At 40.0% G+C, this 25,125-nt stretch overlaps 1 protein-coding gene across 1 annotated transcript in view; it reads right to left on the bottom strand.

The window, feature by feature from the left end:
- The window catches only part of PAXBP1 (PAX3 and PAX7 binding protein 1), a 31,265-nt gene extending 8,425 nt beyond the window's left edge, over window positions 1–22,840 (bottom strand). Inside the window, exons 1-13 of the mRNA XM_070367022.1 lie at window positions 22,325–22,840; window positions 20,673–20,801; window positions 16,115–16,291; window positions 14,348–14,569; window positions 13,371–13,474; window positions 12,598–12,815; window positions 11,895–12,084; window positions 8,179–8,302; window positions 4,606–4,705; window positions 4,404–4,519; window positions 2,313–2,512; window positions 1,083–1,227; window positions 303–424 (exon numbers count right to left, since the gene is read on the bottom strand). Coding sequence (XP_070223123.1) covers window positions 303–424; window positions 1,083–1,227; window positions 2,313–2,512; window positions 4,404–4,519; window positions 4,606–4,705; window positions 8,179–8,302; window positions 11,895–12,084; window positions 12,598–12,815; window positions 13,371–13,474; window positions 14,348–14,569; window positions 16,115–16,291; window positions 20,673–20,801; window positions 22,325–22,676 — 2,199 coding nt within the window. The 5' untranslated portion in view covers window positions 22,677–22,840. The remainder of the gene's footprint in view (window positions 1–302; window positions 425–1,082; window positions 1,228–2,312; window positions 2,513–4,403; window positions 4,520–4,605; window positions 4,706–8,178; window positions 8,303–11,894; window positions 12,085–12,597; window positions 12,816–13,370; window positions 13,475–14,347; window positions 14,570–16,114; window positions 16,292–20,672; window positions 20,802–22,324) is intronic.
- Between the last annotated feature and the right edge of the window lie 2,285 nt (window positions 22,841–25,125).

Below are 25,125 nucleotides of genomic sequence, written 5' to 3'. Positions count from 1 at the left end.
ACATCCCAGTACTTTTCTGCTTTTCTTTCCCTCCCCCAAAATTAAGTTCTTTAAGGGATGTCTGATTGTGAATGGGGATGGGGCGGTGAGAAGGATGAAAACAGTATAGATAAGAAGCTATCTAGACTCTTTTAAAATTAAAAACCACTATCTCAGATTTTCTATATAAAGGACCAGATACCTCAAGTGGGAGAATCAGATTTTCTGACTATAACCCACTCGTTTTCTCAACTTGCTCGTTTTCAAAGGGAGAGAAGATACATAAAAATTTTTAAACTTTTCATAAATAATAACTAAATTACCTGTGTATTTTTATTTTCTGCATTCACCACTGAAGGATATCCATTTATTAATTTTAGAGTAATTCCAACCATTCTTGAAGTCTGTGTTGTAGAAAAGGGGTCCCACATATTTTCAGCAATCACTATTAAGGAAAAAAAAAGGTAGAAAGTACTGAGATATAGACGTAAACTGCAGCTGACGTAACTCTGATGTCAAGCAGTTCTCCGTTTAGAAATGCCAATCGTGACTCTTCCTCTAGAGCATGAGCTTCAGTTGTCTTTGTCCAATTAACCACAGAAATGTTGACAATTAGGCAAAGGTGAAGAGGAGACACAGATTCCTATTATTTTCTGCTTCTTGGTGAAAATAAAGATTGGGGATTTTTATATCCCAGGAGATTCTGTCCCAGTGTCAAGAATCTCTAACTGAACCTAAACTTTTTTCATATTTTAAACAGCTCCCTAGGTCAATGATTTCTAAACTTTTGTGAGAAATTGATGAAAGAAATGAAACTGCTCCCTGGAAAAATGCATATTGTTCCCAAAACTATGTATTCAGTTTTGTTCAGGCAGTCCTTAAGAGTCTAAAATCTCCCTACTGCCCCCAATTCCAGGCCCTCCCCAAGGTGGTCTTCAAAGTCCCAAGGTAAGAGACAGGTACCCTTTAGCCATCTCTGGGTCTGACTGTAACTTCATTATTAATAATGTAATTTCTATGAGAATATATGCTCTGATTAAAAACTCCTAACAATAGATATGAAAAACCCAATGCGTGTGAATGTTCACTTCCGTAATCTATACCTGTTAGTTTAGGAAGAATCACCTTTTCAACAATGGTAGGCAACAGTGCGACATCGACATCGTCCTTTTCTTGCTCTCGCTCTTCACAACCATAAAACAGCAAAGATTCAAACCACAGCATGTTCTCAAAGTCACGACATTTTGCCTAGAAAATATTTAAAAGGTTACCCAAACATTTAAAACAGTGGCTAGTTCTGCTTCTAGCCACAAAGAGAGTAACTGGAACTGGATTCAGCCTTCAGCCATAAACTAAATATGCGACAAAATATAGGAAACATCTATTCTTAGACAATGGACCAGCAGAGGCAGCATAGGGCTATGGCCCCTGAAAGAAGGCAGTCAAAGGAGGTGACTCCTGGTCAGGAGAACAGAGCAGGGTAGGGAACCCCCAAGCAGAGCAGTGCTGCTGAGTCAGGAGCCAGAAAGGCAGCTCAGGGAGGCTGAGACAGCTGGCGGCTGCGGGACAGAGGGAGGAGCTGTGAAGATGGAGAGCTTGCAGGGGCGCACCACCGCGCCGTTGAGCCTCTGCTGTGCACTGGGACACACAGCATAGCGCGCAGCGCCACGGGGGCTGGGCAAGCAGGAGCCAGGAGCCCAAGAGTCCCCAGAGCTCATGTTTTTCTCCTGTTGTTTCCAGGGCTTCCACCTCAGCCTTCTTTTTGGTATAGTTTACATGCTCAACCCAGCCCATCTCATTCCTGCCCACGGCTCCACCCGTATGTTGGTAACTTACAAAACTGTTATCTAAAACATGACCACTAGATGTACATAGACAATTCAACAATTACCTAGACAATTACCTCCCTTAGGTAACAGGCAAACAGTTTCTACTGATTGCACCTCTTAAATCTCATCCTCCTGATTTCCATCACTACTGACTTAGTTCAGGGCCCCACTTCACATCTTCTTCACTGAGCTTTCCCATGACGTTCTACAGTTTTCTGGGATCAAAGGACCAAGTTCTTATTCATTCATGTTCCTATTTCCATGTCAACACTTGTAATTTTAGTTGAGAAAGATACTGTATACAAATTGAGAAGCAATAGATGGTGCTCTTAAAAAGGGACAGAACATAAAAGGAAAGATTGGTAAGATTACACCCAGTGATACTCTGTATCACTTATAGCCCTGAGCATGAGGTACCTCCTGGGAAAAACACTTTATTCAAGCTTCATCTCTTCCCCAAGCATCATGGTACCCTGCTTTCCAACAGTGAGAGAAGACACTCACCTCAAGCGGAGTCCAGGTGAGAAGCTGCAGCCTTATGAGGGGGTTGAGCAGCTTTGGCAAACAAAGGCCGATGTAGGCATGCTTATAGGATGTGTAGTATTTTGAACGCCAGGCTTCAAACTGGGATTTAATACAATCGATTGAATAGAAACTTTCAAGGACATCTTCAAAAACTTTGCTAGACTCTTTTGAAATGCGATCTAAAACCAACAAAAACAAAGAAACCCCACAGAGAAATGTTAACTTAGTATGCAGTAGAAAAAACGTAGTTCAATTATTTTCAGCATTTTCTCTGTAGCCTGAGTAAGTAATAAGATAGGCTCATTAACAAAGGAACGGTCCATGGGGTCACAAAAAGTTGGACAAGACTGAGCGACTGAAATGAATCATCAACTGAAACTTAAAGGAAAGGAAACAGAGATAAACTTAGCCTCCAAATGTCTATCACACAAACTACAGTGCAGGCAGTTGCCATTCTGCATAGTTCTAATATGTACCATTATCTGCTACCATAGTCTAAATAACACCCGTTCCCCAAAACTCAGTTCAAATTTCAGTTACCATGGAACAGTAAGTGTGAGTAATTGCATAAAATACAAACTCTGTATCCAGCTCTTCAGCCCACAGATCACCATTTAAATAACAGATGTGCGTGATCATCAATAACCAATCATATCTGTTCTTCCAAAGTTGCTTGGTGACTACAATAACTAACAGATAAGAATCTGCAATGGATGCTAGGATCTTTGAGTGAAGTTATTTGATGCTCTATATGACTCTGAACAGTGGACTCTTTATAATGAAGAGACCTAGTCATGACAATCTACTTCTTAAGATCCACCTAAACGCTACTGATAGGAGGCAGCCTAACATTTGCCATCTACTATTATATATTAAGAAAGAGCATCTTGTATGAAGTATTCTCACCAAAAAGGTTTAACCTGAATCTAATTAAGACTCCAGACTTAAATTCCAGTTTACAAGAAATACAGTGACTGGAGGAACAAGTTAATACCACGAGGAAACAAATTTAGAATGTAGGACATTTTATAAGACAAATGGCCTTCAGAAAGCAAATGCCTTGAACAAATAGTAGGAGTGTGTGTATTATAAGGTACTCATGATATTCATTAATTCTAGATTAAAAAGGTGCAATGATCAAGTGCAATGCAGAAGCCTTGTGTGGATCCAGGTTTGGAAAACACAGAGCAACCCACAAAAACAGTCCTGAGAATTTGGGAAGTACTGAATACAGATATGATACTAAGAAGTTTCAGTTAATTTTTCTCAAGGGTGGTAATAGTGTTACAATAAGGTAGAAAAGCATCCTTTTTCAGGGGGGAGACATTAAATATGTTAAAGTTTTTAGAGGCAAGTGCCATGATGTCTGTAAGTTAATTTCAAATGGTTCAGCGAAACACACACATATCCGAAACAAACTTGGCCAACTGATGGAAAGAACTGCTGGATTTGGGTGACAGGTAGACGGTGATCACTGTGCTATTCTTTCCAATTTCCTGTATGTTTAGAAATGTTCACTATAAAAAAGCGGGAGAAACAAAATAAGCTTCTCCAACTATGTTCCAAAGTTAATAAACGACAGATAACTGCAGCCAATGGTGGGAAATAAAGACTTTTACTTGGGGTTCCTTCTGGAAACGCCTTCATGTAACAGTGCTAACTATTCCCCGTGGTTGAATGATTCAGGACTCCCCAAATCAGGAACTCCCTTTGGGGCTGAGAAGGGCTCCCTACTGCCAACCTTTACCTTTCTAGACCAGACAGGCTGCATTAGGGTGGCCCTTGGGATCTGAAACATTCTCCTGTCACTTTTAAAATTCTACGATTCTGAAGAGTAATATTATTTATAATGCAAGTAACTAAGTAAACCCCACAACAAAGTGTTACCACTAATTGCGAGAATTCATCACGCTATTCAGTAATAAAAACAGGTAAAAACAGGTGCAAGCAAGCAACAAGTGCCAAGTTCTAAAGCAGAGGCCACAAAACCTCACATTATTTCATGGTAACAACTACAGCCAAGCAGAAAGCACAATGACAATGAATTTCACTTCCAAATAAAAGTCTAACCTTTTTCCAGATTGAAATTTGTGATATCCGTAGAAGTTTCTTCATCATCACTGGAAAGGCCTTCAAGGTGATCTGCCATCTTACCAGTCTGCTCTCTGGCTTGTCTACGACGAGTCCTAAATAACAAGCAGTGAGTTTCCAAACCAGGTAAAGGAGACTCCTCCCTTCACAATCCGACCAACAGCAAGCATCTGGAGATTACCTCCTGGCCTCCCGTTCTGCAATCCGACGTTTGGCATGTTCTTGATACAGTGCCCGATCTCGTCCAAAGGAGTCAAGATTTGGTGCCATCAGAGCTTTATCTGGAAAACAACAATGGTTAAAATTAAAAGCCTTCCTCCAACAATCTTGAGGAAAGAGTTTGCACAGAATAAGCCATAATGACAGACTGCTTTCTAATCTCAACAGTGGGATTCTGCAATAACTGATAAACCAGATAGTTTGCTAATTTAGAGCAAATCTCAATATTAATCCATGTTTCCACAAAAAGGAGCAGAGAAATAGAGAGTCTGACAACACTACCCTAATGCAAACTGGCTGAATCCCTGTTCTTATGTCTAAGTAACAAAACCAGTTTATGCTATCATGATGACAAAGTAAGTTAAAAACCTAAGTTATTTGTGTAAAGGGAAAAATAATACATTACTTTTTTTAGGAATGAACTTAAGCATCATATTGTTGAATGATATGAAATGACAGCAAAGAGTGATTGCTAAGTAGGAAGTATGAAAAAACATCTTTGTTGTAGTAATTTAATGATTTATTCTATTTTGTTCTAATTTTTCTTTGCAGAAATTTATTCTCTATTACTATTTTAAAAAACAAGGGCAGAATCAACAATATAGACTAAAAATCCTATCTGAATAGGACCAAGTTGTGCTTTCTCAACCGCTACTTTCAAAGCACAATTCCCTTATTTCTTTTTTTCCCTTTTTCCATCTCTCTCTCTTTTTAATTTCTAAGACAAATTTTCTAACTTAGCTTTCGACATTCCTATTTATATTTATATATCAGTTACCATTTTTTAGTTTCCAAGGTATGGCTATTCTTCTTAGAATATTTCTTTTTTATAGCGTCTTCTACTTGTGCTACATGTAGGGTCTCTTCTGCCATCTCCCAAGGACAGCAATTATGTTTTAAATTTCCTCCTGCCACCTGCATGTGTGTCCTCAGTCTCTTTGGTCCTACTGCTTGTGTTGGTCTCCGATGATCATTAACTACACAGGAATGAGACTGGAAATTTCGTGGATGCAGGTGGGAGCTGTCTAACAGAGGCGTCTCCATCAGATCACTGGGTAAAAGTCAACCTTTTCTTGGGGCCCCCAGATAATAGTGTCTCATGGTCTTTTCTCTGGACCCACTCTCTTTGTCCAGAGAAGAATCCTGGAGACTCTCTTGCCTAGGGTAGAAGCAGAAATGGGGGAAACATCTCTCTGTGATGCTCTATTTCTACATTCAAGTTCGACACTATGGAGACATCCTGTAATACGCAGGATAGTAATGGGAAGCAAAAACCCCAGAGGGTGTGTGGGGGGTAGGGGGGCGGAATGATGTGAAAAATGAAAGACATCAACTGAAGTTTTTTCCCGATACCAAAGACGTGGCACAGCAACAGGGAAAATAAAACCAAAAAAAGCGCTGGTGTCTACTTCAGTGTATCCTAACTACCCTAGATCCTACTTCTTCTGTGTACACCCGTGGCGGATTCATGCTGATGTATGGCAAAACCAATACAATATTGTAATTAGCCTCTAATTAAAATAAATAAATTTAAAAAAAAAGTTGACTCTTTTACTGCTTAATAAACAAGATGCCCCGGCTTTACCTCAACTGGGACTCCACTACATATCACAGATAAATTAGCTAAAAAGTCTCAAACTACAGAAATGATTCCTGCCTCTTTAAGAGGCAGCCATCATTAAAGAAGTACTCTAAAGAAAATTATGTTAACTTAGTATAATACTTAAAATGTTTATATTTAGAGACTTTTTAACATATATATTGAAAGAGACAGAGCAGACAACTCAACTGATAGCTTCCTTCTTTCTGTAAGAACTATATGCAGTAACTGTGGTAAAGCACTTGCAAATCTAAACAGAAGAATTTCAGGCTGTATTTTTGTTTCTTTAAAAAAAAGATATCAGAAAAAGAAATCGATAATTCAGTATCCCATGCAATCTTCCTCAAATCTTTGGCAATAATGAATACTCCCTTTAGGACAATACTTTTCACTTTCTCATTACCTTTCATTTCTTTCCAACTGTCAATCTATTGATAATTAACACCCATCATTCAACCCTTACTCTGAATCCCATGTAAGTAAATACCTCCAAATTATAAAGAACAGATTATAGCTAGGAAAAGGTATTTGATGAAATGCACAGCTCACACAACCATTTAACTTAAAAGGAAATTACTTCCCATCATAGATATAATGATTACCTGTAATCTGCCCCAGAAATCTGGTTCTGTCTGGATCAAAAGTGATTTGAGAGGCATGCATTAGTTATTTAGGTGCCCCAAATGGCACTAATCCAAATTTAAATGTGTATGGCAAAAACAGAAGGTCAAAGCCATTCACATGGCTTACACTGAGTCTGACTCATCTGAGGGCCATGTCACCGTCTCTTTATGATGCTCCAAAACCCACTCGGCACACAGGAGAATGCTTTCCAGGGATTCAATGTCTCTCTAATTTAGAGGACACACTATATGACAAAGCATTGTTTTCAGAAAGAATGAGAACAGGGCACTTTGCACTTGGAACACCTGGAGTGGCTGTTTAACATGCAGACTACTGGACACGATCCAAGACCTGGCAAGAATTTCTAGAGACAGGACCAAGAAATCTGCATTTTAAATTAATATCATGGGTAATTCTGATGTATACATCCATTTAAGAACTGCTGACACAGGGACCAAAGAGATGACAAAAAAAGCCAGGAGAAATCCAACATAGGAAAATTCCTATTACAGTACTCAAGAATATAGAGGGCAATGAAAAAGTGGAATTAAAATGTTTTTTAATATGTCTGGTTAAAGAGTTTCAGCTAAACTCTTATTAAGAGTCTTATTAAGAGGTTTCTAATTCATTTTGGTTTTCCATAACCCACATCACAATGAAAGGAATATAAATTTAAAATTTCCAGATTTTTAGACTATAATTTCAAGAAGTGTTGGCATCAACTGACTTACTAAAAAAAACCCCCAAAATAAAAAACCTAGTTATATAAGGCAAAACAGGAAAAAAAAAAAAAATTTCAATACAAAAAATTTTGCTTTATGCAAGGGGTGAAGCTCAAAACTCCCCTAATCTTGGAATTGTATCATTTGTTATGTAATAAAACCCTCTCTCCCATCCAAAATTTCCCAATCCCTAACTCAAAACCTTATGATCAACAACAGCATTTGTGTTAGCGTTTATATTGATGTTAAAATGGGGGAAAAAATATCACTTAGGGACAAGTAGATACTGGTTTTAAGATAAAATACTGATGATGTCCTTACTATACTTTGAAGAATGAAAAAATATGCCCAAAGAAGAATAAGACAGAATATTAGTACATGATTTGCACTCCTTTGTGAAGCTATATTTTCTTAAACACAATCCAAGCACATGCCATTAATAATTTTAGATCTACCTAACATAAGAGCAAGGAAATTTGTTTCTTTAAAAAAAAAAAAAAAATGCCCTGAGATGTCTACGTTTCAATTAGGATGTACTAAGTAAACAAGGTTGTTTAATGAATAATAAAAACCTTCAAGATGGACTGACTTGAATGGCTTGAAAACTCCGAAGATTCATCTTTAATATCATCTTGTCGTCTTTGGACAAGGCGGGAAGCTCGCTGTTTGTACAGCTGATGTATTGCTGATTCAAGTTCATTAATCAGTGGCACCTGTAAAAATACAACACACTCCGTAACACCAAACTCCTCAGATGCTTATTTATTTAAGGGTTCCATATTATTTCCGGATTTCTGAAGGAGTACCCTCTGGACAGAATAATCATGAATTTCCAATGAAATACAAATAGTAATTCAGTTCTACGACGTCTGGGAAGTAACACTTCTTCTTTTATTCCGTATATGGAACTATAATGTCCAGTGCCTAGTTGTTGGAGCAAAAGTTTAGTTAGGAAACTTAAACACTTTAACAATAGTAAAGAGAGTGAGTAAAGAAATGTCAGAAATTTTAGTGCTTTTCTTTTAAAGTACGTGAATCCATTTTTAGTGTTCTAGCAGCATGATCTACCTTGCAATTTTTGTAGCTTAAAATAAACTAATATTGCTGTGTAAGACCAAAAAAACGGCTCTGAGTAGGTAAAGAGTTTGCTAACTGCCCAATTTTGGACATTTCAATTGCTCTATCGTTCACAAGAACCAAGTACTTTACAGTAATGTTATACTACTTTGTGGCTTTATTACACATTTAAAATGTGAACTGCATTCATTTATATTAATAAAGTGAATAAAATTTCTAGCTATCATTAACCTGTCTAAAAATCAATCTATTTGAAACTCAGAAAGTTCTTCTGTTCCCATCAAATATTTAATTTTTTCCATATTTTTAAATAAAATTGCTTGCATAAATTGTTGCTTTACAAAGTCAACAGATTTTTCCAGGTTAACAGCCACAGCTAAACATTCAATTGGTTCATACAGAATACAAAAAGCTTATGGAATGAGACCTAACTTAAAAGGAAAAACCAGAAAACATTCTCTTTTTATAAATACCTTATGCTATATAATCAAATGCTATGAAACTTTCACAAAACACTAACAACCACTAGACATACCTGAGGAAACCAGAAATTCTAGTTTCCTGATGGTTAGTGCGAATAAAAAAACACACTATTTAGAGTTGGGCAACACTGGCACCAAGTGTTATAGCAGCTTCCTGAACTGAACAGACTGCAAATGGAAAATAAAAAGAAGCAGGTGGAATAAAAGCAATTTCATACACTTGAATGATTCCATTGCAAAAGCAACAAATGTTCACAGAAAGGTCAAACTGATGCAGTTATTTCATTCTTTCATATGCTACACCATGGGCAGCAGCATCCCCAGACCTTGATGATATCAGCTGAGCCCACAGACTCTAACTTGAAGATTAAGCATAATCCATTTTCCAAGCAATTATTGCCATATTGTTGTGACTTACACTCACCCACCCCTCATTTTTTTGCAAACCGTACAGGACTAAGGACGAATGAACCTATGTGCCTGCATGCACTCCTTTAGTCCTGGAGGCTCTTAACACTCTTCTTACTGCCAAGAGCTAGATGCCTGAGGCTGCATCAGGCAGAGCCTTAATTATCCAATTTACAGTTAAAATTCTGATAATGTAATTTTTGTTTAGGTAATTAAAATGCCTTTTAACAAAGCCCTGAGAAAATTCTGAGAATAAAAGTCCTAAAGCACATTTTCACCTCTCTTTCATGTTTCTTAACAATATTGATTTATGATTTATTACAAGAGTGCACTGTGACAATTTCTTTACCCTCTCCAAACTCAAAACTGCTACTGACTACCATTATTTCAAGACCAAATTTAAGGCAAAGAACACAAGAAGGAAGACGACTCCAGGAAAACAAAACAATGGAAAGTTAAAATAATCTGCAAAAATAAAAATCTAAGCTTGAAATCACTTAAACCTTTATAATGAAAGAGAAAAAAACAAAAGAAAGCTTATCTTTTTATGGTCTTACCCTGACACAGTATTTCCAGAATGACAATTTATGACATTATTAACTCAGCAGCAGGCTCCGTAAAATCAAATGGATATGGAAATGTCAAAACGAAATAAAGTTATCTTCAAAAGGGAATTACCTACTTCTCTTTTAATTAAAATGTAGCCACTATATAATAAGATATGGTTTAAGATCTGCTTCAAAAACATTTACCTAAGTGACTCTGTAAAAACCTCAGCATAGTCTGAGGTATACTTCCCTAGGAACAGAGTAACCAGGAGAGAGAAAGCATACTACTAAATGTTTTCAAGATAATAAGCAACTGAAAACAATATGAACTAGATATTCTACTAGTCTCTAACTCAAGAGTGGTACAATCTAGTTGATCGTATTACTGTCAATATTTTTTAAGAGCTCAGTTTGCAATCACAGTGTTTAAGTTTACTCAATTAAGTTGCAAAGCAAAGACCAAGATATTTCCAAGAAAAACTCCACAGGGACAAATTTTACTTACAAAGTATGGTTTAAGACAAAGATCCTTTCTCTAGTCACAAAAGCTTACTGGGCCAGCTCCCACCACCATGCCCCCTGGGTTCACAAGGGCTTTGTTAGTAGGACACACCGCCAGCTCTGACATTTCTGTCCACTTTCCCACTTAACTCAGCTCCTCTGCACACAGTCGAACTTATGTTTCCTTCTCACCCTGGTACTTATCACCCTAAGCCACAGACCTGCCACACGGGCAATTACAGCCCAGAATGTAGCTGCTTCTCCAGAAATCAGATGATCAGGACAAGAACACAAATCCTCCAGAGAAGACTTCATGGATCTGACCAGACTGGCTGGAATCACTAAGACTCATTAGGAAGACACAGTTTGGCACCGTTCTTTAGCCAGTCTTTGGCCTTAAGATACTGATCAAGAGATAATAAAAAGTTAAAATACTCATTTAAACATACTATATGCCTACAAATCCTATGCTAATTCACATGGCCAAGGATAAGAGAGAATGTGCCTTCTAATCCTGTATCCCATGAAAGTTTAGAGACAGGATACTCAAAAGTACTATGAGTTTAATTCTTTTTAAAGACAAGTCTGTGAAGTCCACGAATGCCTTTTTTAACCAGTGCATCAAACAATAGATCTGTCTTAAAGAAAAATCAATTAAAAGTTGCTTGAAAGAGAATTGTGTGTGCAGGTAACAAAAAATGCAAACAAATGGTACAACAGAACGCAAATAACTGCCAATTGACTATCATACCAAAAAGAAAAAAACTCGGAAATGAGACCTTAAAACAAATTATGGTCAATGAATGGTTTCTGAAATGGATAAAGCACAGGCTTATTCAGATGAAAACTATTACTAGCAATGGCAATCAACTTTATCTAGGGTAAAAAATAAAAACTAATAAAATTTTACAACTTTATGCTATACATATTTGGAATTACCTATACAAACAGTTTAAAGATAAGTTTAGATCTGAACCATAAGAAAGAAAATTTCATCAGTGAGTCCCTTATATTCTAATAACCCAGGACAGGCTGGTAATCCATCATTAAGTTATGGCAGGATCTGCCAAAGTCTTTAAATGTGCTTTGATTTATCTTTTTAGTTTTCAACAAAGGCACTAACTAAATTGCCCCCAAGACAGAATGCTGCTAATGAAGTGGAGAAAATGAAGCATGACTTTTCATCACTTCTAAAGCTAAAGTCAGTGGATATTCTCTGAGAAATACAGAAATCTAGACCTCCCTAGGTTTTGCCTTATTCAAAGAGATTAATATTTTTGCATTCTTACCTTTTCACTGAAACACTCAAGCAAGTCTTGGACATACCCTCGCATTTCTTGCAAAAATTTATACCGTTCACCAATACCCCCAGAAGACCCTTCTAATCTCTCAATGGCCCTGGTGGAGTCCGCGCGGCTTTGCAGGTGTTTCTCGTGCTGCTGTCGGTTTGTTTTGTGCAGTTCTTTCATGGAGTCCAACCTTAAGAACAGAAAAGGATAAATATCACACATTTACATCTGGAAGTCTATGCTGTCAGGACACTTGCAATATTTATAATAATGCATTTCGTTCCGCTATTAGAATATAAAAATGCTTGGAGTAGATCTTTTCATCTGTACTCCTGTTTTGCTCAAGAAAATGGCAGTCTACAGACTTCTTATATAAAGTTATTTGGTGGGCTAACCAAAATCTCACTGTTTTGCCTTTCCCCCCATATCCTGACTACACTTTTTTCAGAGTCCAAGAGGAGAAAACTGAGAACTGTCTTCAACCAGATCATGGAGTGGTATTTAAAAAAAAAACTTCGAGGCTTCCACAGAAGGAATCCAAGTAGGTAGCAGAACAAAGTATGAAGTCATCTTCTGGTTAGATTTTGAAGATAGGCCAGTCAATCTTCTTTGCCGATATTCTGTATCTGCTACCCCAGACTACATGTTGCCTGAGGGAATGGAAAGCTAGAAGACAGGTCTTTAAGAAGTTGATCTGCCCTACCTGTCTTTAAGCTGTTTCTTTACCAAATCAATAGTAACGGGAGTCATCTCATTACTGGGAGTTTTGAAAGGGACTGTATTATCTGTTTTTTGAGATTTGGCATCGGATGATCCATAGGCTGAATAACTATACGGAATGCCATAGGATGAACCATAAGGCATTGTCTGGTAGGTGTTCTGGTAGTACATGTTCACTTCCGTGGGCTGACTTGCTTGAACCTAGATGAGAAATGGGATATATATTAAAACCAGTAGCTAAAACTACAAAAAGAATAAAAAACTAACAGAAAATAATAAACCCATTTTTTTAAACAGTATGTAATTAAAGTAAGTAATTGCAGAGCTTCTCAAAATCAAAAGTAGGGCTGGATGAAATTTCTCTTATGGGATTACTGGATTCATTTCCAATAACTTTCAGGAAAACAATAATGAAGAGATTTTGAGTTAGTAGGGACGTTAAATTGTGTCAAAACACTAACAGAAACTTTGTATGACATTTCCATTGAACTACTTACTTCTATAGAACAAGTTGTTATAACTACTTTGGAAGATATTTTTCATCTACAGTTAAAGATTTTTGTACTACTAAGAAATCCATCTTCTACAAAATAATTTTTAAAGTCAGGAAAAAAACAGTTGTGCAAGAAAGAAACATTTAATCTATACAGTGGACAGCTTTTTTTTTTTTGGCAATATGTTTTTTCATTTCAATAAAACAGGCTAGAAATCTTAATTCACTTTTTCAGGTTTGAAGCTTAGCTGTTTAGCTCTCACCTGCGGGATATTGATTCCTTTCCTTATCTGCTCCTGTTCCCATCGGCTGAGCTCTTCATCCTGCTCCCCAGTTACCAGAGCGTCATCATCACTCCCCTCGATACCTATGGCCATAAGCAGGGAGAAAATAAGTCCAAAAAGCAGCAAGGGAAGAGATGCTACCCTGATATTTCACAAAATCAAGCAAGAATATTGGCATGAACTCAACTTTACTAAAATTAAAGTGTCTGTTATGATCTGTCTCATATCTGACTCTTTTGCTTTACTTGTCTTAATACACAGTTATTCCTTAAGCAAGAGGCAGTATCAATTTAACAGTTAAAACCTTAGACAGGCTTCCTAACCTCTGTTAGTTTGACATCAATTCAACAAAGAGAAGAATGAAACCTAATGCCTCCTCAGAATGAAGAGACAATTAAATCTATTTATAACATGTTGGGTGCTTAGCACAATACCCGTCACACAGTCCTCAGTAAACATTAGCTATCAAAATCATGCTACACTTCCCCCAAAATTCCAGTAAGACACTTAATATCCAAGCAAGAACAGTTCTCCAACATTGAAAGTGAAGTGAAAGTCGCTCAGTCGTCTCCGACACTTTGCAACCCCATGAGCCATGGAATTCTCCAGGCCAGAATACTGGAGTGGGTGGCCTTTCCCTTCTCCAAGGGATCGTCGTCCCAACCCAGGGACTGAACTCAGGTCTCCTGCATTGCAGATGGATCCTTTACCAGCTGAGCCACCAGGGAAGCCCAAGAATACTGGAGTGGGTGGCCTATCCCTTCCCCAGGGGAATCTTCCTGACCCAGGAATCGAACCAGGCTCTCCTGCATTGCAGGCAAGTTCTTTACCAACTGAGCTATGAGGGAATCTTCAACATTAAACATAGTTTAAATAAAGGTGATACATTTTACTTGATTGTAGTATCAAATAAAATTTAGTAACAACAGGCTTACTACTGCACTAAATAAAGTTACCTATTTCCTCTGCAATTTTCTGTCTCTGTGACTTTTCTTTCACAGAAAAAACTATGCGGCGTTTCTCATCATCATCTTCATCATCGCTGGCATCGTTCTCATCTTCTCTAACAAGGCGGCCTTTCCCAGGCTCACTATCATGAGGAGTGAAATCTCCCAATTCCCGGGCCATCTGACGCTTTTTCCTTGCCGCATGTATAAAAGCTGCATCTGGAATTTCTCCTGGAAACAAACAGTAAGGATTAGAACCCATGCCATATTAGGAAGAAAGGTTCTATTTTCTTGAAACTATGAAAGATAAAAGAATCTCTCCAAGACAGCCGTGCATAAATGATGTTCTAACATCCCTTGCTGGCATCCCCGCCCCTCTCCCCAAACTCTGCCTGCTGTACGACTGATTTATTTTTTTAACTTAGTTTAAACAGAAACTGAAAGAAGCTAAGGAAACAAAATATATACAATGGCAATATATACAGGAAGGCAGGGAGGGGAAAATTCATGAAAACAGTTTTATTTTAATGGTTTTTATTTTTCATTTTTAAGAACTAAACAAAAGTAATAAAGTCATATTGATTACTAAACTGGAGAACAAAAACAAAAAAGGGATCTACACTCTTACAACCCTAAAACACACTATTAGATTTAGAGTGTATTTCACCTGCAAATAGTTTTCAGTTCACCAGAAAACACATTGAATATATAATCCTGTGTCTAATTTTTCTTCATATTAAAATATAAGCTTTTCCATGTTGTTTTGCATAAACAATTTTTAGTGGTTTACAACATTCAATAGATAAAGCATAATCTACTACATAATCAAATTAACACTTTTACCTACAGTAAAAATTAACGCCTTGCTACTTTTCTAATTTGTTATTTAAGTAGCTATGGGATATCTCATCATGTAAATGCACCGTAACTTAACTTACTAAGCTATTCCTCTCTTACTAAACATTTTTTCTAAATGTTTCTCATTGCAGTTAATGCTACAATAAAAACATTATTTCCATCAGATACATTTATAGCTATGGAATTACAGGTCAAAAAGTAAGCACATCTGAAATCTCCTGATTCATAATGTCAAACAGCTTCCCATAAAGACTGTACCAATCAGAATGCTATTAGATCTATGTATGTAATTTTTTACAACTTTACAAACCCAGAACAAACATTTTGACTTTTTAAAAAAATTATTATCAGTTTCTTGGCTGTGTTGCACGGCTTGTGGAAGTTTTCAGACCAGTGATCAAACCTTGGTCACAGCAGTGAAAGCTCTAAGGCGTTCCCACAGAGTAAGCATTTTTAAATTTTATAATGAGTTAAATGCTTACTCTTCATAATTTAAATCTGGTGACTAAGTATTTATTCAAAAGCTGATTAGCCAGTGAATAGATCTGCAAACTATTTCCATTAAAATGTAAAAAGAAACCCTGAATATAAAGCTAGCAGCAGTTTTGCTTTTGGTAGCAGTTCTTGAAAAAGTTAAAATCTTAATCTGAAATACATTTAAAAAAAAAGGACTTTTGTACTATTTATCCATTTACCTGAACCCCTCATTTGTTTTGATAATAAAACTACCTGTCTGAGAATGAACTTGAGAACTTTCTAGTTCTCCTTCTTTCTGTATTTGCAAAAGGAAACAGCCTGGCTCCAAACAGATGTCGGAAGAAACACCACTTAGCTAACTCCTTCCTTAACGACCATCATTACAGATGGCTCATTCCTGAGGGATCACTTCGGTTCTGAGGAACATCTGCAAGTACATACCTGGACGGAGAACATTTAAAGAAGATAAAGCATTTGAAAAGGCTCCACCAGCCTTTGGCTTTTCTTCTTCCTTCTCACTTTCCATATCCATTTCATCTTCCCCGTGTTCACTGATGATAACTCCATCTTCTAGACTGGTGTCCTTAACATGACCTGCTTTGTCCAAAGGTGGTTCGTCTACATTTTTGGAACAAATAAATAAATAATACAACATATCTAAAACAAAATCCATAAATTAAGGAGGCACTTCTAATGCAATTATAGGCTCAATTCATTAAAGCATCAACTATTCTAATTGTTTATAAAAATCCTCAAACTTCTGACATGTGACATGATCACAGTAGCCAGCCAGGAGGCAGAAACAATACAGAGGGTAGAGGGACGCATGGCCCTGCCCAATCCCTGCCTTTAGTTAACGTTATTGAAAGTTGACCACTTTACCAAAACTAACTTCTTCCTCTCAACTCTCATAGGTAACTGTTCTCACCTCTTGGGAGCATTATTCACTTTATATGTCAGTATTTCATCAAACTCTAAATCCATCTGTGTTAGTCTCTCAGTCATGTCCAACTCTGTGAGACCCCCATGGACTACAGCCCCCGAGGCTCCTCTGTCCATGAGATTCTCCAGGCAAGAATACTGGAGTGGGTTGCCATTTCCTTCTCCAGGGGATCTTCCGGATCCAGGGATCAAACCTGGGTCTCCTGCATTGCAGATTCTTTAACGTCTGAATCACCAGGGAAGCCCATTTGAGGCAGCTTTCTATCAAGAACAAGACACAAACTTCTCTGTAATGAACACTTTATAGGATATTGTCGTAGGTTATAACCATCATCTGAAGAGTGGAGACCCAAAAGTCACAGTTACATTGTGTAAACCCCTGAGGCTGTTGCCACAACTGAATGTTTGGAACAGTGGATTTGTGACTAAACCTGATTTTTCTGGCAACCTGGAACTGGGACACAGAGACAAGTTAGAAACTAGTTAGCACTAAAAACCACCGCATGCAAACCAGGAAGGCAGCTGTGGAGTCGCTACACCCCATCACATGGACAGAGAAGAGAGCTCTCTCTTCCGCAGGCCATTCCGGAGGCCAGCTTCAGACTACTTTCCTGCCACAGGGTTCCAGGGGGCACCACTGTCACAGAGGTTTATACCAAATGGTTTACTTTACTTATAACTATATAGTCCTATTACACCTTCCACCCCAGGCAAAATGCAGAAAAACAGGCATTTTTCGCCCTCAATCACTGAACCTGGCAATGCACATATGAGGCACCAAGAATATAATGAAAGAGTGAAACAAAAAGTTCATTCTAAATATGAAAGATACACTTCTGTTGTTTCCCTAGCATGTGCCCCTCCCCAAAACTGCTTCGAACGTTCTCAAACCATCTCCTACATCTCCTACTCCTCTAAAGAAGAATCCTGGAGATAAGATCCTACCCCCCCTCACCCCCCGCCCCACAACTTTACTTAGAAGATTTAGGTCACTCTGCTTCAGATCTCTTAAATTTTTTTAATTCACCACTCTACCTCATTGCCACAGATTCCCTCTGAAGTGCATTCTGAGGCTGATTTTAAAACTCACTTTATCAGATGCATAAAGATACCGGGAGTCAAGAACTACCCATTTGCTTTTGCTCTCAATTAACACTAAATCAATGGCTTTTAACAGACAAACAGAATTGCGAAAAGGTTTACTTGATCCAGTATGCCCAGATGACTCCTGCAGACTCAGTGTTGTAATAAGTTCATAAGTTATTTGCTTGTGACAGAGCAAATACAAAGTCCAGAACATGGTGACAGGTGAATTTTTGTTAGTCCTGTATTATCCTTCCAGACAGCTTTATAAAAAGAGAGGCTGAATAACCTTTTCTGAGGCTCCTCTTGGGCCTCAGTGTCTTCGCTACTTTAGGAAATCTGAGGCCACAAATATCCTCCTCTGACTGTGGGCACGTTCTCCATCTCCTCTATTCTGTCTACAAAGCGACACAGGCTTCTCTTTAGCAAAAGAACTTCAACATGATCCCAACTATTTCTCTAGCTATTGCCATCTACTCTCTGCCAAATGTTCCAAAGCAGCCATGTGGACCTGCAACCTCCAACTTCCTCACCAGTTTGCCAGTCTCGACCTTGGCAAACAGTCTTTGATATCTCCCATTCCAAGCTCACCAACTAAAGCAGAGGCTGCAGCCACAGCTAACTGATACAGTATCACTGAGCAATTTAGCAAACCATGTTCCTTCCCCTAAACAGGCAGAGCTTGGCAAGTAAATTAGTCTCTTTTGCCAGATGCCTCCCCTGCTCCCCGTAAAACCCAGCCACCACACCAACAGCCCTTCCTTTTCCTGACCTTCCTGATACTATTTCATACAACTGACACTCATCAACACTCATCATCTTGAAACTTCCCTATCTGTTCTCCTTTGGACTTTATGACTCTTTGTATCTCTTGAGTAAACCATCCTCTCTATGTGTACACTTATTACAGGTGAAGTCTTTGGTCCTCAGGAATATTTCCTTTATGCTGCAGCCTCGATTCCATTTACCCCTGGCTTCAATCATCACCTCAATGAACACCAAAACAAAATCTACATCTCCAACTATTCACTGGCTATTTCTACCCAAATTCAAGTTCAAAGGTGAACTCATCAATTTGGAATATCCCGAAGGTAGGTTTTCTAAGTTGATACTACCCTTGTTTTCCAGTTAATGCACCTCTGCCTATCTAAGGAGGGTTGGGGGTAGGAAAAGTTTGGGATTGTGAGCTGATTAATGAAACAGCAACAGCGACCTCTACCTTTGGGGAGGATATTAATTGAGTTATCTGCTAAGTAGGAAATCAGTTAATATGAAAACAAGGTGGCCACATAAACTTTGCACACGCTTCAATTTTTAAACCCAACAGTAAATGGTCTTTTCTCAGTTCTCACTTTTCCTGAGCTTTCTTCTTCAATTTCATCATACACAGTTGGTTCTTAAGAGATCTGGAAAAAATGAAGCAGCTTCCTAGACTCCAAAATAATCAGTTCCCCTAAAAATACTCCTCCTCCCACCTGCATTCCCTATTTCTGTATATCATACATAATTATCCTCTCAGTCACCTGGCACAAAAGCTCAAATCTATTTCTTTTAGATCCAATAGCTGAAGCATACATTACGTCTACCAATTCTTCCTTTGGAATACTTCTTAAATAATCTTTTTCTATTCCTTTCCCCACACCCACAGCAAACATTTTAAATTCACCTACAATTTCCCACTGAGTCAGGAAAAGCCTCAGTCTTGCTCAACTGAGACCTTTTTAAACCCACTCTTACTGGATCAAAGCTGGCCCTTGCATTTAAACTGCTTTAGGCCTCTAATGTTTCCTGTGCCAATCCATGCTGCATGCTAACACCTGGTTAAGATTTCAAAAGGCATTTATCATGTCACCATCCTGGCAGGCCCCTGAAATGGCAACTCTAAACCTCATACTAGATACTAAACACCCTTCACAATCTGTCAACAACGTACCTTTCACCTAAACCTCTGCATCCCCCACACATCATCTATTCAGCCTGTCACATGTACTTGCTCTTTTCCAAAACAGCAAGTCTCTGAATAATAGCCCCACACCTCCCCTATCTTCTTTGCAATTTAAAAGATCAAAAATCCAGCTTCAAATTCCACTTTATCTATGAAGCATTCCTTCACCCATCTCTAAAAAGAAAAGTGCAGTTAAGCTTTAAGTCACTCACTAGACATTTTGCCAAATTCGGGATCCAGTTATACACTGAAGTGATGTTGTCTCCAAAATTAGATTGCAAACTTGAGATATAATGACATACGTTCCCACATCAAGCCTATAGTGGAGAACTGGGCAATAATAATTTCTATCTTTAATTCCACAAAATAAAAAGATCTCCCTAAAGCATTTGCGTGAGAATAACTAGACCACAGCATATTATCATGAAACCACTTTCCTAAGGACAAATAAATGCTTAAAAGTTTAACTTAGTCTGTGAGAAGACATAAGAGATGGTTTGTACAATGTAGGCAGGTGCCACACACCCAGGAGTGTGCATTCATGTATCTGATAAGGCTGCTAAATGGGAACATTATCAACATTAGACTTAGGGGGTTCCTAAACGTTCTCGAAGAATTAAAATGACTGTGTAAATAAAACCAAAGGAACCCAAAACTTGTCTCTACAAAATATAAGTACAGAATACAAGTACAGGAATTTGCACAGTACTCCTTCAAACAAAAACAAACTGTGTCTCAGGTTTAAGTGGGAAACCTCTCTCTGTTCCACAGCACTTGGAACACTAGTCAGAAAACTGGAAGAATTTAGTCACTGCAGCAGAAACATTCCAGTGGCAATGGTTCTGTCTTTCTAAATAATGCGTTCACAATGCAGTCATGTTGGAATTAAATAAAACTGCATCATTGCTCAACTTGAGCCCTTGACAATGACAGAATCAAGCGAACAAGTTCACTGTATATACACCAAATCTATTCAATCCCTGTGAGAGTTTCATTTTGTCACTTCAAAAGAATCAAATTAGTACTTACTGTCGGCAGATGAGTTGAGTTCTGTCTTAATCTTAGATTTTTCAAGATCTTCTTTATATTCTTTCTTAAGCAATTTTACTATCTTTTTGCTGTAACTTGATTTCTTCACTTTGAAAACTTCTTCATTTTCTTTAAAAAATAAACAAAATCTGTAGCAACTATTTTCATTCAATATTTTCCATTCTAACTTTTGAATTCTTCTAAATATACTCAAACATTCCAAATCATTACACAAGTTGAAATTACTTAAAATCCGTAATCGGCTTCTAAAAACTGAATCAACTTCATAATCTGGAATAAAATGCCAATCTGAGACTTTTTAAAGGCATAACACATGTAACTGCACAAAGTTCTGTGTTCTACTGTCTTTCTTAAATCATTTATTTCAGGAGAGGAAAAGAGATCTTCAAAAAAGCACCTAATTATCAAATTCTTAAGGTATCTTAAATAAAATATCCAAAATCAAAAGGTGCTAGTTTACAGACCTGTCAAGACTGAGTAACTCTATAACCCATCACACACGGACACAGTTATTTCAAGACCAAGCTGAGAGCTAATCAACTTTTCAAAAGTAAATTTCGATGGTGTATCCATCATCTTTGATTTGAAAACTTTAAACGTCAATGCAAACACTTTACCAAGCTGTCCCTACATCAGCGAAAACGAAAATGTGACTGTACTCCTGGCAAACTTCAGAAACTGCCTATTACTGGAAACAAGAAAACATCGCGCATCAAGATGCAAGTCAGATTTCCAAAAGTCTTAAATTCTTTTTTCATAACATAGACTTAACTGGATTATACAAACATACACTCAACAACTGGGGAAGTAAAATGATAGAAGGCTCATCTACGATCAGAAATCTAAATCCACTGTAGCCTGGCCCCTCACACCAGATTGGATAAACCGCCTTGAATTACCATTACACCGTCTCTTTTCACCATCCAAATGTTAATGCGAGTTAAGGTCGCACATTTGTACCCCTATTTGCTTTTACAGGGAAACTGAGGATCGGAAACAGGATCGGCGATCGCCAAGGGCTGGCCCAAAGTGACTCGGAACCAGAGCTTCAACTATAGGCTTCTCTTTCCAGACCTAGCACTCCTCTTGACACACTAAGCCTTTCTGGTCAAGGATGTCTGACCAGGGCGAGCATACCAAGAGGCGTGGGCACGGGGACCTACGGAAGGCCCGGAGAACGTGCCCAGGGCAGTCCAGGGAGCCATCTAATAGAGCAGTCTGGTTCTCCCTAAAACACAGCGGCTAGGAACGAGGCAGGACAAGGAGACACTGAATTTCCAGGTGAAAAAAAACTCAGAATGACTGATCTTAGGTCCCCATCCCCTCGGGACAGGAGATGCTCGGGAGGCCGGCGAGGAGGAGGCGGTAGTTAAGAGAAGGCCGGCGGCGGCGCGGGAACACATCCCCCACACCGGCCCCCCCACCGGCCCCCCCACCCTGCCTGCGCAGAAGGCCGGAGGCGGGGGAAGACGTGCAGCGGGTCGGGGCGGGAAGAAGCGACTGGGTTCCCGGGGCGGGGGGCGGGGATGCTGAGGCTGGGAGCGTCCTGGGAACGCAGGGACCCGCGGTGGAGGCCTAGCTAGGATAGAGATCCCGGGGTCCGGGGGGCCCCCCGAGGCGCGGCGGTTTACCTTCGTCCTCGTCCTGGAAGCTGAGCAGGCTGGCCCGGGGCACCTCTTTGTTCTCGCGCGGCCTCTTGCGCGGCTTCAGCCCGTTGCCGGGCTCCAAGCCGCCGGGGAGGCAGCCCCCGGCCTCTGTCCCCGAGGTCAGCGCGGCCGGCGGCGGCGGCGGCGGCCCCGGGCCCAGCAGGGACTCGCCCGCGGGGGCCCTGTCGCCTCCGCCGCCGCCGGGGCCAGGCTCCTCGCCGGTGCCAGGCGGCGGCGGCAGCAACGGTGGGGGCTCCTGCTCCTCATCGCGCTCTCGCTCCTCCTCCTCCGAGTCATTCCGCTTGCGCACGTTCACCCGCCGGGCCTTTCGGAACATTGCCCCGCGTCCCGCACGGCGCTCTCACACACACACCAGCCGGCTCCCAACTCAGCCGCCCCGGCAGCGCCGAGCTCGCGACAGCGCACGCGCGATCTCCCCGGGAGTCCAGCCGGGCTCCTAGTTTCCCTTTCCCAGCTACCGCGCACCGCGGGGAGCGCGCAGGCGCTCACGCGCTCAAAGATTGGAGAGAACTCCTCCCCTCTCGCGAGAACGTCAGTTTTGTTTTGTTCCCCACCCCCCCATCCCGACCCCACCCGCGGCGTCCCCCTGTCGGCCCGGAGGACTATTGGAACGGAACTCTGGGAGTCCGGAGCCGTCCGGCCGGTCACAAAGAGAATCATAGAGACGAGAGGAAAGAGTCAGCCCCGGGTGCTGCAGTGCGTCTCCCTCACTGACGTAGTCACGCGAGGAAACCTCCCGACAAGCGCTGGGAGGAGCAGATAGTGAAGGAGGAGACGGGGGAAAGGCGGAGAAGTAGTGGGGAGGGAAGGAGGAGATCCAAGGTGGAACGGGAGGAGGTAGGGAGGAGCTGGAAGTGGAATCCCAAGGGTGCGATATTTTTTCTTGAGACTGAATTGAGTGAAGTGAAATGAAGGTCGCTCAGTCGTGTCCGACTCTCTGCGACCCCTTGCACTGTACAGTCCATGGAATTCTCTAGGCCAGATTACTGAGCCGTGATGTATTAATATGCCTAACCTTATTAGTACGTCATATTTCTACACCTTCATGATTTAAGAGCACTTTCAAAAAGACGGAGTGTCATATAGGATAAAATGTTATTTGGCCTTTTTTTTTTTTTTTTTTTAGCACCTTTCCCTCTATTACAATGAAAGCAAAAGTGTCCTTGATTTTTTCAAAAGAAGGCCAGGTTTGCTAGCCGTTCCTCAACTTGGCTGATTTCAGAAACAAGTGTAGGAAAAAATCGACGTAGCGAGACACATTTCAGACATGTCACAGAGGTAACCCTTTAAACTGGCAAGGGCACATTGACTCTGAAGTTGAGTTCACCTACTTTCTCACTGTGTCACCGAATGTAGGGCCTTCTCCTTCGCCTATGTGCCTATATGTGAATTTTCTTGTTTCAAAATTGAAAAGGTTACAAGAGGTATTCACATCCATTTCTAGGCACTTTCCAGTTCGCTGGCAATGTTGAACGTTTTGTGATCCTCCAGAGGACTTCTCAATTAAATGCACCCATTCCCGTCCATTTTAGTTCACTGATTCCTAAAATGTTGGTGTTGACTCTTACCGTCTCCTGCTTGACTAAATCTAATTTACCTTGATTCATGGACCTAACATTATAGCTTCCTCTGCAATATTGTTCTTTACAGTATCAGACTTTACTTTCACCACCAGACACATCCACAACTTAGCTACATTTCCACTTTGGCCCGGCCTCTTCATTCTTTTTGGAGTTATTTCTCTGCTCTTCCACAGTAGCCTATTGGACACCTACTGACCTGGGGAGCTTATCCTTCAGTGTCATATTTTTTTTTGTTTTTTCATACTGTTCATGGGGTTTTCGAGGCAGGAATACTGAAGTGGTTTGCCATCCCCTTCTCCAGTGGACTGTTTTCTCAGAACTCTCCACCATGAGCTGTCAAGTCTTGGGTGGCCCTCAGGTGGCTGTCAGCATGTTATGGCTGATAGCATCCTTGAGAACAAGACTGTTATCTGTGTGATGATTTTGGTTAGCTTTGTGTGATCCTGGTTTTCTGGAGGGTGTGGGATTATAGTTCTTGCTTCCTGGTGGGAGAGACTGGTTGTGGGAAAATCTGGGTATTGCTCTGGTGGTTAGGGCCATGCTCAGTAAAGCTTTAATCCAATTGTCTGCTGATATTTGGATCTATGCTATGTTAGTTATGCCCTGATGCAACTCAATACTGGAGTCTACAGGCTCTATGGTAGAACTACTGGCAACCTTCAAAAAGGACTTATGCCAATACATGCCTCCCAGGATTGCTGCTGCCGGTGACCCTGTCCCCCAGGCAGGCTACTGCCAACCCATACCGCTGCAGGAGCTCTTCAACGCTGACAGGCGGATCTATCTCAGTCTTTAGTGGGATCACAGGAATTTAATTCACACCATTATATTTATTACTGTGGGCAAAAATCCCTTAGAAGAAATGGAGTAGCCCTCATGGTCAGTAGAAGAGTCTGAAATGTAGTACTTGGATGCAATTTCAGAAACAACAAAATGATCTCAGTTCGTTTCCAAGGCAAACCATTCAGTATCACAGTAATCCAAGTCTGCACCCCAACCATTGAGGCTGAAGAAGCTGAAGTTGATTCTTTCTATGAAGACCTACAAGACCTTCTAGAACTAACACCAAAAAGAGATCCTTTTCATCATAGGGGGTTGGAATGCAAAAGTAGAAAGTCAAGAGATACCTGGAGCAACAGGCAGGTTTGGCCTTGGAGTACAAAATGGAGCAGGGCAAAGGCC

The sequence above is a fragment of the Bos mutus genome, chromosome 1 (assembly GCF_027580195.1).
Source record: "Bos mutus isolate GX-2022 chromosome 1, NWIPB_WYAK_1.1, whole genome shotgun sequence".
Classification (NCBI taxonomy): Eukaryota; Metazoa; Chordata; class Mammalia; order Artiodactyla; family Bovidae; genus Bos; species Bos mutus.
Note: the sequence above shows the minus strand (reverse complement) of the source record. Positions and strands in the feature narration are given on the sequence as shown.